The following is a 14,823-nucleotide window of genomic DNA, read 5'->3' on the forward strand; positions in this document are numbered from 1 at the left end:
GAGACATCCAGGTGACCAGACTGAGGAGTACCCACCAAGTATGTATAATATCTGAGGGGCACACTTGAAGGCTTCAGTTGCCTTTAAACCAGAGAAGTGTGGATGTCTCTACTCCGGATTTCACTGGTCCCTATGGAGGTTTCCTCCTTGACAGCGACCCTCTGTCACTACCCGACCCTGTCAATCCCTGCTGTACACAGCCCCCTTCCCCAGATATCAAAGTGGTGTATAGTAGCAAGCACCCGGCTCTCTCCCACCGTTTCTAGGGATCAGGAATTGCTTGGGCTCTCACAGGAGGTTGCAGTCAAATGGTAAGCAGAGCAGCTGGAAGGCTCCTGGGAGTCCCACCCTGCATGTGGGCTCTCCACATTGGCTAGTTTGGGCTTCCTCACCCCATGGTAGCCTCAGGGTACACTGCATTGTTTTGAAAGTCACATACTGTCATTTCTTATGTATTTAATAGGTCAAAACAGTCACTGGAGACCAACCCCCTTTCAGGAGGAAGGGACATAGATCCTCTTTCTTAATGGGAGGGATGTCAGAGGATTTGTTGACATTATGTAAAACCATCACAGCCCTCTGTCCCCTTCTATCCAACCAACACTCATTGCCCAGATGGGTTTGAGGTATCTGGATGTGACCTTATTTTGGTCCAATTCCTTCCTTTTGTTACTTTATTTTTAGTTTTTGGAACTCTGGTGCAGAGACTTGAGTGAATTACACTCTTCAGTCCATTGTTCATTTGTCATCATTGATTCATGCAATGATTCTCTTTTCATTCATTCATTCATTTTTCGTTTTTATCCCCATATCCTACTTTCCTCCTCACTTTCCTTAAACAACCATTCTCTTATATTTAATGAATATCCTTTATTTATATGTATTCTTATGAATGTCACTGACATATATGACATTGAATATGCGCCGTTTTCTGCATCCTCCTTTTCTCACTTGCTCCAAGTTTCTAGGTCCATACATGTACCATACGTGTATGCTGTAATGCATGGTACATCTCCTGTCTTGTTGCCTAAAGTGAGTCAGTGAGACTGGAGAGGAGGGGTGACGTGTCCAAGGTCACACAGCCAAACTAGAACAAGAATAGTTTTCCTGACTCTTTTTTCTCGGCATCACACAGTAATTTTTTCATGTGCCATATCCCAGGCTCTTGCCATAGTTCGAAGTAAGACTTTTTTAAAAACTGCGAGTCTGGGTTCCTTTTCCAAGCTCTCCTGTCTTCTCCCTAGTAACTGCCGTCCTCTGTCCTCTCCTGCAGGTTCCAACTATGGGAGCCCACGCCCAGCTCATGCCAACATGAACGCCAATGCAGCTGCGGGACTCGCCCCTGAGCACATCCCCACGCCGGGTGCGGCCTTGTCGTGGCAGGCGGCCATCGATGCAGCCCGGCAGGCCAAGCTGATGGGCAGCGCCGGCAACGCGACCATTTCCACGGTCAGCTCCACGCAGCGGAAGCGGCAGCAGTATGGGAAACCCAAGAAGCAGGGCAGCACAACGGCCACGCGCCCACCCCGCGCCCTACTTTGCCTGACTCTGAAGAACCCCATCCGGAGGGCGTGCATCAGCATCGTCGAATGGAAATATCCTTTGTGCTCTGGGCTGGGCAGGGTGCCCCAGGAGCCCCAGTGGGGCCAGCCCCACGTACTCTCCCAGGTGGTGAGCTGTGTTGGCTGAGCTCAGACCAACTACATCCTCATCACTGGGGCACTGTGTAAATACAGAACTTTAGGCCCTACCTTAGACTTGATGAGTCAGAATGTTTGGGGAGAGGGCCCAGGAGTCTGCTGGAATAACAAGCAGGGTCCCCATTTCACATATTTTTTTTCATACAGTGTGCACCCATTTGAGAAAACCTAAGAGGTTGTTATAAAATATCATCTCACCTGGCTGAGCCTGTCTAAGGATCTGCTGGTGTATTGGGTGAATAGTGGTTACATGCTGCTCCTCCAGAGCCTTCTTTGCCTCCCATGTCATGGTACTGGTGTAATTTCATGACCTTCCCTGTCTCTAGGGTGAAGGAGACCAAGAAGTGCAAGAGGATATTGGTTAGTGACCCTGGCTTGTGGTTCAAGGCTTAGGAGCCGTGGTTCTCAAACTTGGCTGCACGTTGGCATTGCCTGGAAAGTTGTAGCAAAATACAGGCACCTGAGCCCCATGCAGGCATATTTTAAAGGTCTCCAGATGACTCTCATGTGTAGCCAAAGTGGAGAACACTGGCCTGGAGTTTTAAACATAGATCCACTTTGTATGTGTAGAACCTAGTGAGTGGGTCCTACAGAGAAAGTGGCTTTGAAGGGCCAGGCTCTCACTGTGGAATTACAAGCCTCACAGGAATTGTGGGCTGGTGGAGATCGAAAGGAACTTCAGGATTAGTAGGTCCACCCCTGACTTTGCCCAGCGATGACATTGAGCCCTATATGGTCATATGGTCAGTGACAGGACTAGAACCCTGGTACTTAGTGTTGGGTATTTTCATAGTGAGAATTCATTTAGGTAGTGCTACCACGTCTCCTGAGGCTCAGGATGAGCTCAGCATTTCCACTGAAAGATTTAAGGCCTTACCAGGTAGTGGTTGAAAGAAGCCAAGAAGATGGCTTGGGAGAGAAAAGCTTTTGTTCAGCAAGAAATCTCAGTTCTCTAAATATTTGAGCCCCTCAACTCAAAAAGTAACTTTGAGAGAACCCGTGTGAGCTGAGTGCGGCCATCTGTCCCGAGTGGCCAAGTGTGCTTCCCGTTCCCAGAGGAGTGGGTGAGAGGCTCAGCTCTGGGAGGCCCCAACATGCTGCTGTCATAACTGCTCAATCAGAACCAGGTAGTGGGAGAGCTGTGGGCCTCGTGGATCAGGCTCCCACAAAGGGGAGGGCACCAAAGCCTGGAGAAGCTGAAGATCTTGCCCAGATCACACAGCCTGCAACCAATAGAGCTGGATTCAAATCTAGATTCCCCAAGCCCTAAATCCATGCACTCCCTATGCATTCCCAGTACAGAGGAGACCTACTACGATAGATGTTCAGGGGATGCCATCCAGCCTACTGGGATATGGTGGGACCTGGATCTCTGGGGCTTGAACCATGCCCCATTATGGCTCTGTCACCTGTGTTCTGAGGGGTTAGGGGTCATTTGAATCACCAGAGCTTTTGTTTTCTCATCTCTAATGGGGAGTAACCAAGGTCAATACCTTCCAAATGGAAGGGCTGCAGAGTCTGTCCATGGAAACTGGTTAAAAAGCCACAGGAGGCCTGAGTCAGGGACTCATGAAAAGATTGTTGACTAAGTCAGCAGCAGTGTTACCAAGGCCATAACCCAGAGCCACCTGTGGTACTCAGTCCCTGCATTGCACCCCCATGTTGGGCAGAGGGGTGCTGCAGCCACTCCACCTGGGGGAATGTGCCCTCTCCCCTGCAGGAAAGGAGGCAGCCAGCCTCCGCAGTGCTAGTCAGATGGCATTCCCCGATTGCCTTGGAAGGGTAGCTGGACAGGTAAGGAGATGGTCTGGTGTATCTGCTAGTCAGCGTTCCTTGAAAGAGTGGAATCTGATGCTGTCATTAAGAAGGAAAGACAGTTTAAAAATGACCTGGCTGTCACAGGGTGACATAGTATGCTTCCAGGTCTTACCTGGCTTCTCCACTTTGCAGCTGATGGCTTTTCTTATCTGCCTGCTTTGTTTCTTTACATGGTATCTTCTCTGGCAGTAAGGCAGGCATTTTTAGCATAAGATGATGGACAGATAGCCCAGGTTGGGGGAAGATGTAGAATTGATAGTGTAAGAAACACCCCAGGCTTAGCCATCACCCACTTTGGTGGAGGGAACAAGTTGACATTTGAAGACTGGATATATGAGGTCTGGCTCAGTTGAACTGATGTGCTCTGGCCCTGGTGGTGGGAGCGCAAGGGACCAGATGATGGGAATGAAACCGACCAGCCCCTGGGCCGAATGTGAAGTGGAGAAAGGGCTAGGAGGGAAGGGGTTTTGTGGTAGGAGGTCTAAAGTAATAACTTTCTAAAAATGCTTTAAGGTAACTTCAGGATAGAGCAGTGTAGAAGAGTCCTTGCAAACTCATACTTTGGAACCAAACTTCCTGGGTTTGAATCCCATCCTACCACAAGCTGTGTGATGCTGGGCAAGTTAACATTTCACCTGTTTCCTTATTTAAAAATGAGGATGATGGTTATGTACTCAGAGTGTTTGTGTGGAGCAGTTAGAGCAGAGCCTGGCACCGAGTACACTGACAGTGTTGGCTCTCTCCTTCCTGTGGCTATCACCGTCCTCATCAACACCACCACTGTCATTACTAGTTCCTTGGCCAACTCAAGGCGCAGCACAGAGTCTTGGAGAAGATGAGTCAGGGGGGCAGGTTCTGGACCTGGCTCTGTAACTTGTCAGCTTGGAGTCTGGGAGGGGTCATTTTCTTTTCTCTGTCAAGTTGGGGGTTAGACCACATATTGTCTTCTTGATATCAAGGCACAGGCAGAAAATGATAAGCTTCATGAGGTGTGCTGGGTAAATGGACCCTTGGCTATGTCTGTGGGGCTGAGACGGATCGATAACCAGCACACCAGCTAAAGCCTTGACTAAGATGCCTTCCAGGCCCAGAATTGCCCTGTTAACACAGGTCAGAGGCTGTTCCCAGCAGGGGAATGGATGCTGGATTCTGTGGTCAGGGAATCTGAGTTCTGGTCCTGATTGGAAAGTACCTGCTGTGGGGTCTTGGGAACATGACTCAGGCTCTCTGGGCCTCAGGGGTTTGGACGAGATGACCTCAGAGTTCTGTCTCCTTGCTTTGGTTCATTAACTTTGAAGACAGGTTTCCCTGGGACACAAAGGCGGTTCCTTCTTTTTTTTTATTTTTTTTATTTTTTTTTATTTTGGCGGTTCCTTCTTCCAGCAATTTCTACCCTCTTCCCTTCCTCATCTTGTTAGGCTCCATGGCTGAGGCTGGAAATTTGGCAGTGTGGGGGAACCCTGGGAGATGGGGCCTGAAGAGCATACACTGGCCTTCCTCTGAAGCCTCCCCTTTCTGGCCTTCATTTGAGGGTGCAGGATGGAAGGATAATTATTATATTAACTCATTTTTCTCTTGAGAATGTGTCCTGCCTGATAGTTTGATAAAGAAATCTGGGCACAAGAGCCTCACTGATACTGCTAGTGAGTGAGCTTGGCTTACCCTCTAGATCCCAGCACACACATATGGGAGTGAGGAGGACTTAGAACATAAGCCCTGGCCAACTGAAGGCAGGGCCTCCACCCACTGCAGAAGGTTTAGGTTTCCCACACAGACCTGGGCCGTGGAGGAAAGACAGTTGCTCGGCTCTGAATGCAAACTACACGTGCTGCCATGCTCTTGAGGGTCCAGAGCTCTTAGCTGTCTTCAGATTCTGTGGAAGATGTCAAAAAATAAAGTGGAAGGAAAAGAAAAAAGGACCACTTTAAACTTCAGATTAAAAGATCAAAAGCGAATGTCCAAATTTCAATGAAAATTCATGAAGTCAAGTCTGTCTTGCCTCTCCCACCCCTAGCTCAAGGCCCCAGGTGGCAGCGTGGAAACCACGAGAGAAGGGGTATCTAGGGGACGGTCCGTCCCCACCGGAGCTGGCCCTGCTCTGTAGAAGCAACCCTGAACATACATGGGGGAAAATGAAGTCCGGTGCAATCTAAATAAATAAAAGAAGAAGAAAAAAAGTTTTTAGAAATCTGTTTACTCTGGCACGCGACTGGCCTCCACTGCTTTTGACATATTAGGAAAAATTTTGGCGGGGACCCATTAGAAGCACTTAAAAAGGCATATGTTTCTTTTCAGAATACAAGGGGCTTGGAATGTATTGTTTAAACAAAATTCTTATGAATCTTTGATTCATTTAAAAAATATATATGTATGTTTGTTTCACTTGTGCTTTCTGTAGCATTGACTTCCTTAACTCCCTTCCTCAGACCATTTGAAATAATTATTTTACTGACTATTTTTGCCAATTGTGTGGCCTTAGCGATCTATATTCCCTTTCCAGAAGACGACTCCAATGCCACCAATTCCAACCTGGTAAGTCCACCGTCCCAAGTCTCTCTCTGCTTTTCTTTCCTGGTGGAGGGTCGAGCTTGGATGACACACGGATTCAAGCTGGAATGTGTGGAGAAGTGAGATGTGTGTTTGACATGCACAAAAGTGCTGCTGAGCTCAGATCTCAAGTGCTGTTGCTCTTTATTTAAATCAGCACCTGTCTTATCACAGCCCATTTTCAGAAAGAATATTCCAATTAGGTGGTAGTGAGCTGTGTGTGAGTGTGTATGTGTTTTGAGGGCTCCAAAATGTGTTGCAAGTGCAGGTGTTTGCAGGAGCAAGCTTTTATTATTGAATGATTTTTGTATTTATTTTAAGTGACTGTGTCCCATTGGTAGGGTTTGCTCAGGTGATCTGTAGTATCACGGCACGAGAAGCAATTTCTAGGAAGCTTTTAGGAAAGTTTCCTTTTGCAGCCAAGATGCATTATTTAGTTGAAAAGGTTTTATTTTCTTGGGAAAGGCAGCTTTCCATTTGGATTGTTGGGAAGCCAGCGCTGGCAATTTGGGTTTAGAATTTGTCCATGGAAAAAGCGCGGACTGTGTTTACTTTTGGCTGAGCGTGAAGTCATTACAGAGGCCTTTACTCTGTCTGGGCATGGGAGGAAAAGAGCTCTGGAATGCAGTTGGCAAAATTGGGGCAGCCACAGGCGGTAGGAAAATCCTGTGTCTCTCTCTCTCCCCGCACAGAGACACCATAACTTTTCATGTGATTCCCCAAAGCGCATCTATCCCTGCCAACAGCACCTAACCCTAATTAGCGAGGTTGCAATGTCTGATGAGATCGGCTTGGAAAGAAGTGGAAGGGTCACAAAATTCTCCTTCCTGTTGTGGCTGGCTGCTGATGGCATCACAGCTGTCATTCTTTTGCTTTTTAACCTTCAATGTTGTCTTTAGCCCCTTCAGCACCTAAATCAGAGGCGCGTTTTAAGCTTCTCCACCATCTCCCCCAGTTCTGACCGTCTGCCCCAGCCCCATATTGGGTAAGGTGTTCTGGTGCGAGCTGGGCTGCTGCATCTTGGGGCTTGGCTGGGCCGCGTGTCGGGGACAGGTTCCAGTGAGCTGGAACAGCGAGCTCCGAGTGATGACATGGCCAGAGTCGGCAGGCTGAGCGTTAGCTGCAGTCCACACGGCTTTCTGAGGCATGACCTTGTCTCTTAACAGGCAAGAAATCTTTACTGTGTTAGAAGAAATACAAGCAAAAGTGTCTCCCAAATGGCCCTTGGAGGAGAGGGAGCCTCTTGCGTTGGCTCTTCTTCTTTGTGCATTCACCTCCCTCTCCTAACACGGGTCCTCCCGAAACCCCTGCAGCTTCACACTTAATCTGCAACTTAAAAAAAAGAATCTGTGTCTTATTCCGCAGACAGTGAGGCTTTGAGTGTACTCTAGGCAAAAGCAATGGGGAAAGTGGGTAGAGAGTTTGCGCTTATTCTCTGCCCCAGCTCCCCCCCCCCCCCCCCCCGCCACAGAGCTGGGGGGGGGTGTTGTTTAGCAGCACCAGGGGGGCGCTGCACGAGAGGGGAGCCTGGGCTGCTCGTGTCAACTTACTGCCAACTTATTGCTGAGCCAGAGTGGATGTTGCCGGGTGCAGGGACTGCTGGAGGGACAGTGGATTTTTAAAATCCCACTGCAGAGTGATGGAGGTGTTGTCAAGCCAGATGGTGGTGATGGTTGCACAGCTGTATAACTGTACTAACCATCATTGAGTCGTGTACTTAACAGTGGGTGATTTTTACGGTATGTAAATTATACCTCAATAAGGCTGTATTTTTATAAAAGAATGACACCAGCATGCAAGCCCAGGCCTCTCAAGGCCTCGCAGTATCAGTTGCTTCTTGCTCTTTTATTCCTTGAAAATGAAGGGGGAGGCAAGATAGGTGGAGGGAGAGGTGATGGGGACAGCCAGTGAACTTTGTCCGTGCCATTACACTAGGAATTCGGGGGTGTAGAACAGAGAGTGCAAGGTGCAAAAGGGACTTCTAGTTGCTAGAGCAGTTCTGTCCTCTTTTAAGGCACAGCTTGGCCAGTGACTTACTAAATGAAAGAAGCGTGCTCACATTTCCTTTATCTCCAGTACAAACACACACACACACACACACACACACACACACCCAGACACATGCAAACGCAGACACAGATACATATGCAGACACACACAGATGTATGCATGCACAGACACACATACATACACGGACACACACATGGATAGACACACAGACACATGGACATGGACATGCAGACACACACACTGACACACACACAGACACACACAGATGTATGCATGTATAGGCACACATACACGGACACACACAGATAGACACACAGACACATGGACGTGTACACACAGACACACACTGACACACACAGACACACATACATATGCAGACACACACATGGATAGACACACAAACACACGGATATGTACACACAGACACAGATATGCAGATACACACATAGGAACACACCCAGACACACACCCAGACACAGATGCACACACAGACACACACGTGCACACATAGACATACATACATGACGTGCACATGGACACGCACGGACACACAGGCACACTCTTTCTTGCTCCTGCCCTATCCCTGAACTTCCTTTAATATATATAATTTTTTGATTTTGAAATTTTTTTTCAAGAAGAGTCTGCATTTGCCACCTCTGCCAGTTTGTTTTTGCTCCCTCTTCAGCTCCGAGTGCTCTGTGCTCCGTCCCCATCTCTAGAAAGTAAAAGATATGGATCTCAGTTGCAAACTCAGGATGGAAAGAAATGCAACTTGGTTTTGCTTTCCCATGACCAAGCATCCTGTCTAATTTGTGACTCCAGTCGGCTGGTGGCATGAACGTCACGTCTATAAGCGCAGGGCTCTCAGCCTCTTCCCTGGAGCTGCAGCTTACAGTCACTGTCTTATGGAGCTAAGGGGACATGCCACTCCTGCTGTGGTTGATCCACACTGTGCAGGTGGCCTTATCCCTCCTGGAAGGGCCTTGGTCTTTGATCCATGCAGGCCCTGTGGTCTCTCATTCCCAGCATGGGGTCTCTTGATCTGCAGCTCTGGACCTCTCCTGGCCATGCTGGGGCTGGGAACGGGGACACAGTGAAGATTTAATAGGCCCTTTTCCAGGGACACACCCCAGGGTCTCACTCACTTTTGTTTCCTGGCTGATGCTCCCAGGTTCACCATCTTGGGATCTTTTTTTGGGGCAAATGGCCCAGCAGAATCCTCCTGTGGTTTTCCAGACTGCCCTCCATGCCCTGACCTACATTTCTTGAACTCGGAAGCCATGATGTGACTTTTGTCCTCTGCGTTCCACTGTGTCATACCTTCCCTGGGATGATGAAGGCCACTGACTTCGCGGGACGGGGGCACAGTGCCTAAGGGGTATTAGAAAACCCCTGAAACATACAGCCAAGCCAAACCCACACTGGTTTATAGGTGAGGCTATTACTCCACTCTCTGGATGTAATCAATATGAGCATTGTGATTTGGGCCCTCCTCTTCCCGTTTCTCTCTGCAGCATCTTATGTTGTGAGATGCCCCTTTGCAGAACTCTTTTGACCCATGGCTATGGGACAGTTACTATTAAGTCTCATCCTATCTCTTGCCATTTTTTACCTGTTTCTGCTAGTTTCTCATCTTGCTTCTACAGGAACTTTTACCAGGTCTCTGTCCTGGTCCTCTAATTTTCTCTTTTTATGGTCTCCCCTGGGTGAGCTCGGCTCCACAATTTCACGTTCCCTTTCTAGTAGGTTGTTCCTAGATTTCTGTGTCCAGCTCTGAGCTCTTTCTTAAGGCCTGGACTAGTATTTCCTAGTGGACCGGAGCGGGGACTCCTGAACTGGCTTGATTATTATGACCACTTGGATAGCTTCAACAGAAAGATCCCAATGCTTTGGTACATCTGATTCAGATTTAGTAGCTCAGGGACATGGCCTGGGACTATGCATTTGAAAACTTCTTCATGGGCTGGAGTTGGGGGGCTGTTAATTGGTCAGGTTGACTACTGACTTTTTGGATGGAGCTAAATTTGAGTTGGGCTGACAAGTGTTCCTGTCTTGGCCTTACTACATTGTATCTTAATCTGGATCTTAGTGTGGAGTTGTTTAGCCTTTCTGAACCTCCGATCCCTGGTCTGTAATATGGAAGTAACGCTCCCCTGTGAGGTTCTGGGGAAGAGCAAGGCAGACAGCAATCCTGGAGTACCCGGTGTGGTTTTGGCACACAGTGACCTGTGCCAGGATGTGTTGCAGACACCTCAAACAAGCCCACATAGGACTCAACTTCTCTCTCATTACACAACTAGTCTCCAAAAGGAAGACAAAAGAAACCATGCAGGAACATTGCTTCTGACCTTTGCCTTTAGCTGGTCACTGGCTCTGTTCACCTTGCCATCTTGAACACCTTCTTCCTCTCGCCATACTCATCTGAGCAGACATTCGGATATGGACTTTCTGGTGGCAACATATCACATTTAGCTTCCTTTCTATTTCCAGAGTCATTTGTGTAAACTTTCTCTGCCTTCGTTTTTTTGTCTATAAAATGGGAGTATCTACCTTATAAGTTACTGTATTAATGAGATGTCTAAGGCTCTGAGAAGAGCCATAGGGAGGGCTCTATGTTGGGGGTTGGTGGCAATGTTGCCATCATGCCATCAATGGCATCCCAGCCCTTCCCAGCCCATCATGGCCTTTTGCCTGGACTATTGCAGTTGCCCCTTGCCTTGTGTTCTATTCCTGGTATTTCCTTCCATGGGTCCGTCTTGTGCTCCTTTAGCCATTTGACAAGCATCCATGCCAAGAGCTAGGCATAGTGTTTGAGATATTTCAAGAAGCAGACAGAAAAGATAAACATATACAGATAGATGTTTGCAAATAATGAAAGGTCTTACAAGGGGTCAGGGTGTCAGGGAGGAAGCAGGGATTCGTTTTGCTTTTGGGAAAGGAATAAGGGAAGGTTTCACATGGGAGGACATATTTGAGTTGTATCTACTAAAAAGAGGTGATTTCCAGGCCAAATGAGTCATTTCAGGCTGAAGTGTACACATGTACAAAGGCCCTTTATGACTAGAGTTTCAGGTGAATGAGAAGAGCCAGGTGATGGGGGGCTTCCTGGCCCCTGCCAGCAGTTGAGCTTAACTGCAGGTAATGAGAAGATCCTGAAGATCTTAAGAGCAGGAGAGGGCTTGATCTGGGAGTATATTTGAGAAAGTATGTTTTGCAGCATAAGGAACATGGCTACGATGGAGGCCTCAGTGTTTGTGAAGAAGAAAAGAAACTACAGAAATCCAGGTGATCGTGACAACAGGGATGGAGAGGAGGGTGGTGGATTTAGGACTTGTGACCTGGTGGATACCGTTGTTGAAGCAGAGAGCTGAGTCCTGCAATAGTGATGTGCCATTGGCCAGGAGGACTTTGGGAGAAAAGTCACATTTAAGGGGAAACACTGAGGGGTAAATTTGAGCTTTGTTGAGTGAGAAGCCCATGGAATGTGCACATGGAGATGTCCAGTGGGTGGTAGATATGGTTTAGGGGCTCAGGAGGCAGTTCGTGCTGCAGAGGGAGGAGTGAGAGGATGGATGGAAGGAGAAGCCACCGATGGGGGCTTGGAGCACTGTTAGGATAGACCACACGAGGAGCTGGTGTCCTGGGCTGCAGCCACTGGGCAGATGGAGGGAATGGGGCCACAGAGGGCATGACCAAGCTTTGGCCTGAGAAGTTGGAGGGAAACTTGCAGGGAGTAGAGCCCCGGGAGCAAAGGTCAGAGTGTTCTCGAAGGTAAAAGAGAGACCAGTTTCTCTCAGCCTGGTCTTTCTGGCAGCCTGGGAGTCCCAGGAGGATGGCTCTGCCCACAGGGGAGGCTGGGCTCAGGGCCCAGCATGGGAGGAAAGGACAGAGGTCCACATAGTAGTCTTCCTGAGGCCCTGAGATAGTAGGCGCATGACGAAGGCTTGTGGAGCGTCACCGTCATGCCAGATCGCAGGCCCTTGATCATTTAGGTACCCCTAAAATAAAGCTCAAGAATTCTCCCATTACTTTCATGGCATGGTCCCATCTTTTAAATAAGGAAGTGCTATTTCAGAGGCAGGCTCTCAGAAACAGCAGAGGAGGGACGATGGTGACAGCAGTGGTTGTCTGACCTTGGTGAGTAAGAATCATATGGAGAGCTGGTTAGAATGCAGACTCCCGGGGTTGGTCCCCCCAAACCCTCATTCTGTGTTTGAAGGGGGCCCCGGGAGTCTCGCTGTCAGGGGCTCCCCCAGTAACTGATGAGGGGGCTTGTCATCCTAGAGTGGACCCTCCTTCAGCTGGCCCTCCCCAGTCTGCCACTGCCTACCCACAGCTCTCCCTGGGACACGTCAGCTGCCGAGAGGTTTCCCACTCTGTCGAGTTCAGAACAGACTGTTTAACAAAGCACACTCATGCTGTCACAGAATTAGCAGAGAGTCTTCTTTTCATACACACTGGCAAACTCACATCTGCGCCTGCTCCTGCTGTGGTTTCCCTTGCAGATTTGTCAGCTTCCATACATTCTCCGTCACCTTCTCCTTTCTCCTGCCTCCTTAATATAACCCCCGTTTATTTTTCTAGCACTTTGCTTTCTTCTCATTCCGAGAGATGAAAAGTATTCCGGTATAGAGTTTTGTTTTGTTTTGTTTTTTTGTGGATCTTTCTCTCATTATTTAAAGAAAAGTCTGTTTTATGCTCCACCTAACATATACTTTTGCACCCAAATCCATCATCTTTGTTATCTTTTCCTCATGTTAGCAAAACATAATGAAACCGAACTGGCCCGTGACACGACATTTCTCTCTGTATTCACAGTCTTGTTACTGGCAATGCCACCTGCTCTGCAGCACATCATTTATAATATAGCAGCTATAAACCTATTCCACCAATAACCGTTACCCAGTAGGTACATTGTAGGGTGTCTCTTGAACAACCTCTGGGAGCATGACGACCTCATTGTGTGTGGGAAAACTCTCAGTTCTCTCAAATTCTGAAGTCCACAAAAACTTGGCTTGGATTGAATATTAAGAGAATATATTTGGCATTTGACTTTGTGCTAAGAACAGTGCTGTGTACTTTCTGGAGCAAGAGCAAGGCTCTCCGCAGAGGCAGAGAGGCCAGAAAAGGAGTTGTTTCGGGGCTGTGCTTGCTTGCATCTCTGCTAGGGATAGGAGAGGGCTCAGGGGGATGGGTTTGTCAGAGGCTTTTGAGTTAAGTTAGGAAGAAGGTTGGGATGTCAGATTTTCCCATTTCCTGCTGTAAAGGTGGGACAGTGATTAGAGTTGGCATCATAGGCGGCCATGAGGGTTAAATGAGATAACCTATGAGAAATGCTTAGAACAATGCCTGGCACAGCAAATGCGTGTTGTTCTTTAGGACCAGAGGCTGAAAGCCATCCCCTCCAGCTGGTTCCTTGGAGTAAGTCTGGATCAGGGGTGTTCAGGGGTGTTTGCTTCAGGAGGTGAGAGAGGGCACCGAAAGGCCCTGTTTTTAGTAACTCTAATCTGGCAAGGTTGACATGTGTCGGTGTGTCTGTCCCCCTCATCATCTGACTGTATAGGGAGCAAAGTGGAGATACATTTATGGTGAGAGATGCGCCCTGAAGGGACAGCCCTGTGTGGCTGATGGGGGACTCCATCCCCACCTCCACAGGTGTTTTGTGCCTGGAAAAACTCTGTCTGTCACTTCTCAGCCAAGGTGTGGGTGAGCATTGTGAAGCTGAGGGTTCCCATCCCCAGGCAGGCAGGGCTGAAGATGCTCCACAGGGCCCTGCATTTGGGCCACTACAAGTTCTGAGAGGAGTCCAAGGCCTGTGCACCGAGCTTAAGAGCTCCAAGTCAGAGCTATTTGAGAAGGAAATAAAAATGCCAGTTTGAGGGTCCCTAATCTCCCTGCCATGAGCTGTGATTTCTTTTATCATCAGGCTCGTCTAGGAGTGAGAAGTCATTGTGGGCTCTCCTGCATCAACAGAACATGATTGATTATTGCTATCTCCTATGTGTCATCCTAACGCGCCAGACTCATAGCCTCAGCAGAGGTGCTAGGGTTATAAAACACACTAATAGGTAATTGCAGGTAACAAGCCACATCGCTACTGCATCATTTGCCATGTGGTGAGAGGGGGAGGGGGCTGGGGGCAGGTGGTGGCTTCGAGTCTGCAGCTGAAAGAATTAGTGCGCTGTGGTGTTTCCACTGAGTGTGATAACCCCCCTGAGGGTCTGACCAATCTGGTCTGCTTGGGAGCTGGATGTAGATCAGTCTGAATAGCTCTTCTGGAGCTGGGGTTGCAGGCGCTGACCTAGAAAGAGAGACCTGAATGGTGTGGCCTTATGTCAGTCACTTGACCTACCTGTTTGTGTCTCTGCTGGCCGGTGGGAGTAATAAAACCTGCTGAATCATAATAATTGCCTTTATTGAGTGACCATCAGGTACCAGTGCTTTGCAAACACTCTTCCTAATCTCCACAGTAATAAATTACAGTATCTATTTATTTCTTTCCTTGAAGGTGGAGAATTTATCCCTTTCACTTGCTGCTCTATCCCTAGTGTGTTGAGCTGTAAGTGGCACATGTCAGGCTCTTGATAAATATTTGTTGAGTGAATGAATGACCCCTGCCAGGTTTGTATCCCTTTATTTCAGGGGAAGATATAGTATCTCAGAGAAGTAAAGTGACTTGGTGAGTGAGTGGCAGGGTCAGAATTTGAACTCAAGGCTGTGTGGGACCATGGCGTGGGCTCTCTGCTCT

At 48.3% G+C, this 14,823-nt stretch overlaps 1 protein-coding gene across 41 annotated transcripts in view; it reads left to right on the top strand.

The window, feature by feature from the left end:
• CACNA1C (calcium voltage-gated channel subunit alpha1 C) overlaps positions 1–14,823 on the top strand; it is a 746,185-nt gene that overhangs the window by 150,720 nt on the left and 580,642 nt on the right. For 40 of the 41 annotated variants that reach the window (XM_072799571.1, XM_072799575.1, XM_072799573.1 and 37 more), the window contains 2 exons: positions 1,274–1,595; positions 5,945–6,050. In XM_072799571.1, the coding sequence (XP_072655672.1) occupies positions 1,274–1,595; positions 5,945–6,050 (428 nt within the window). Of the gene's footprint in view, positions 1–1,273; positions 1,596–5,944; positions 6,051–14,823 lie in introns of those variants that run through there. The other variant, XM_072799595.1, reaches the window with a different exon arrangement.

The sequence above is a fragment of the Canis lupus genome, chromosome 25, assembly GCF_048164855.1.
Source record: "Canis lupus baileyi chromosome 25, mCanLup2.hap1, whole genome shotgun sequence".
NCBI lineage: Eukaryota > Metazoa > Chordata > Mammalia > Carnivora > Canidae > Canis > Canis lupus.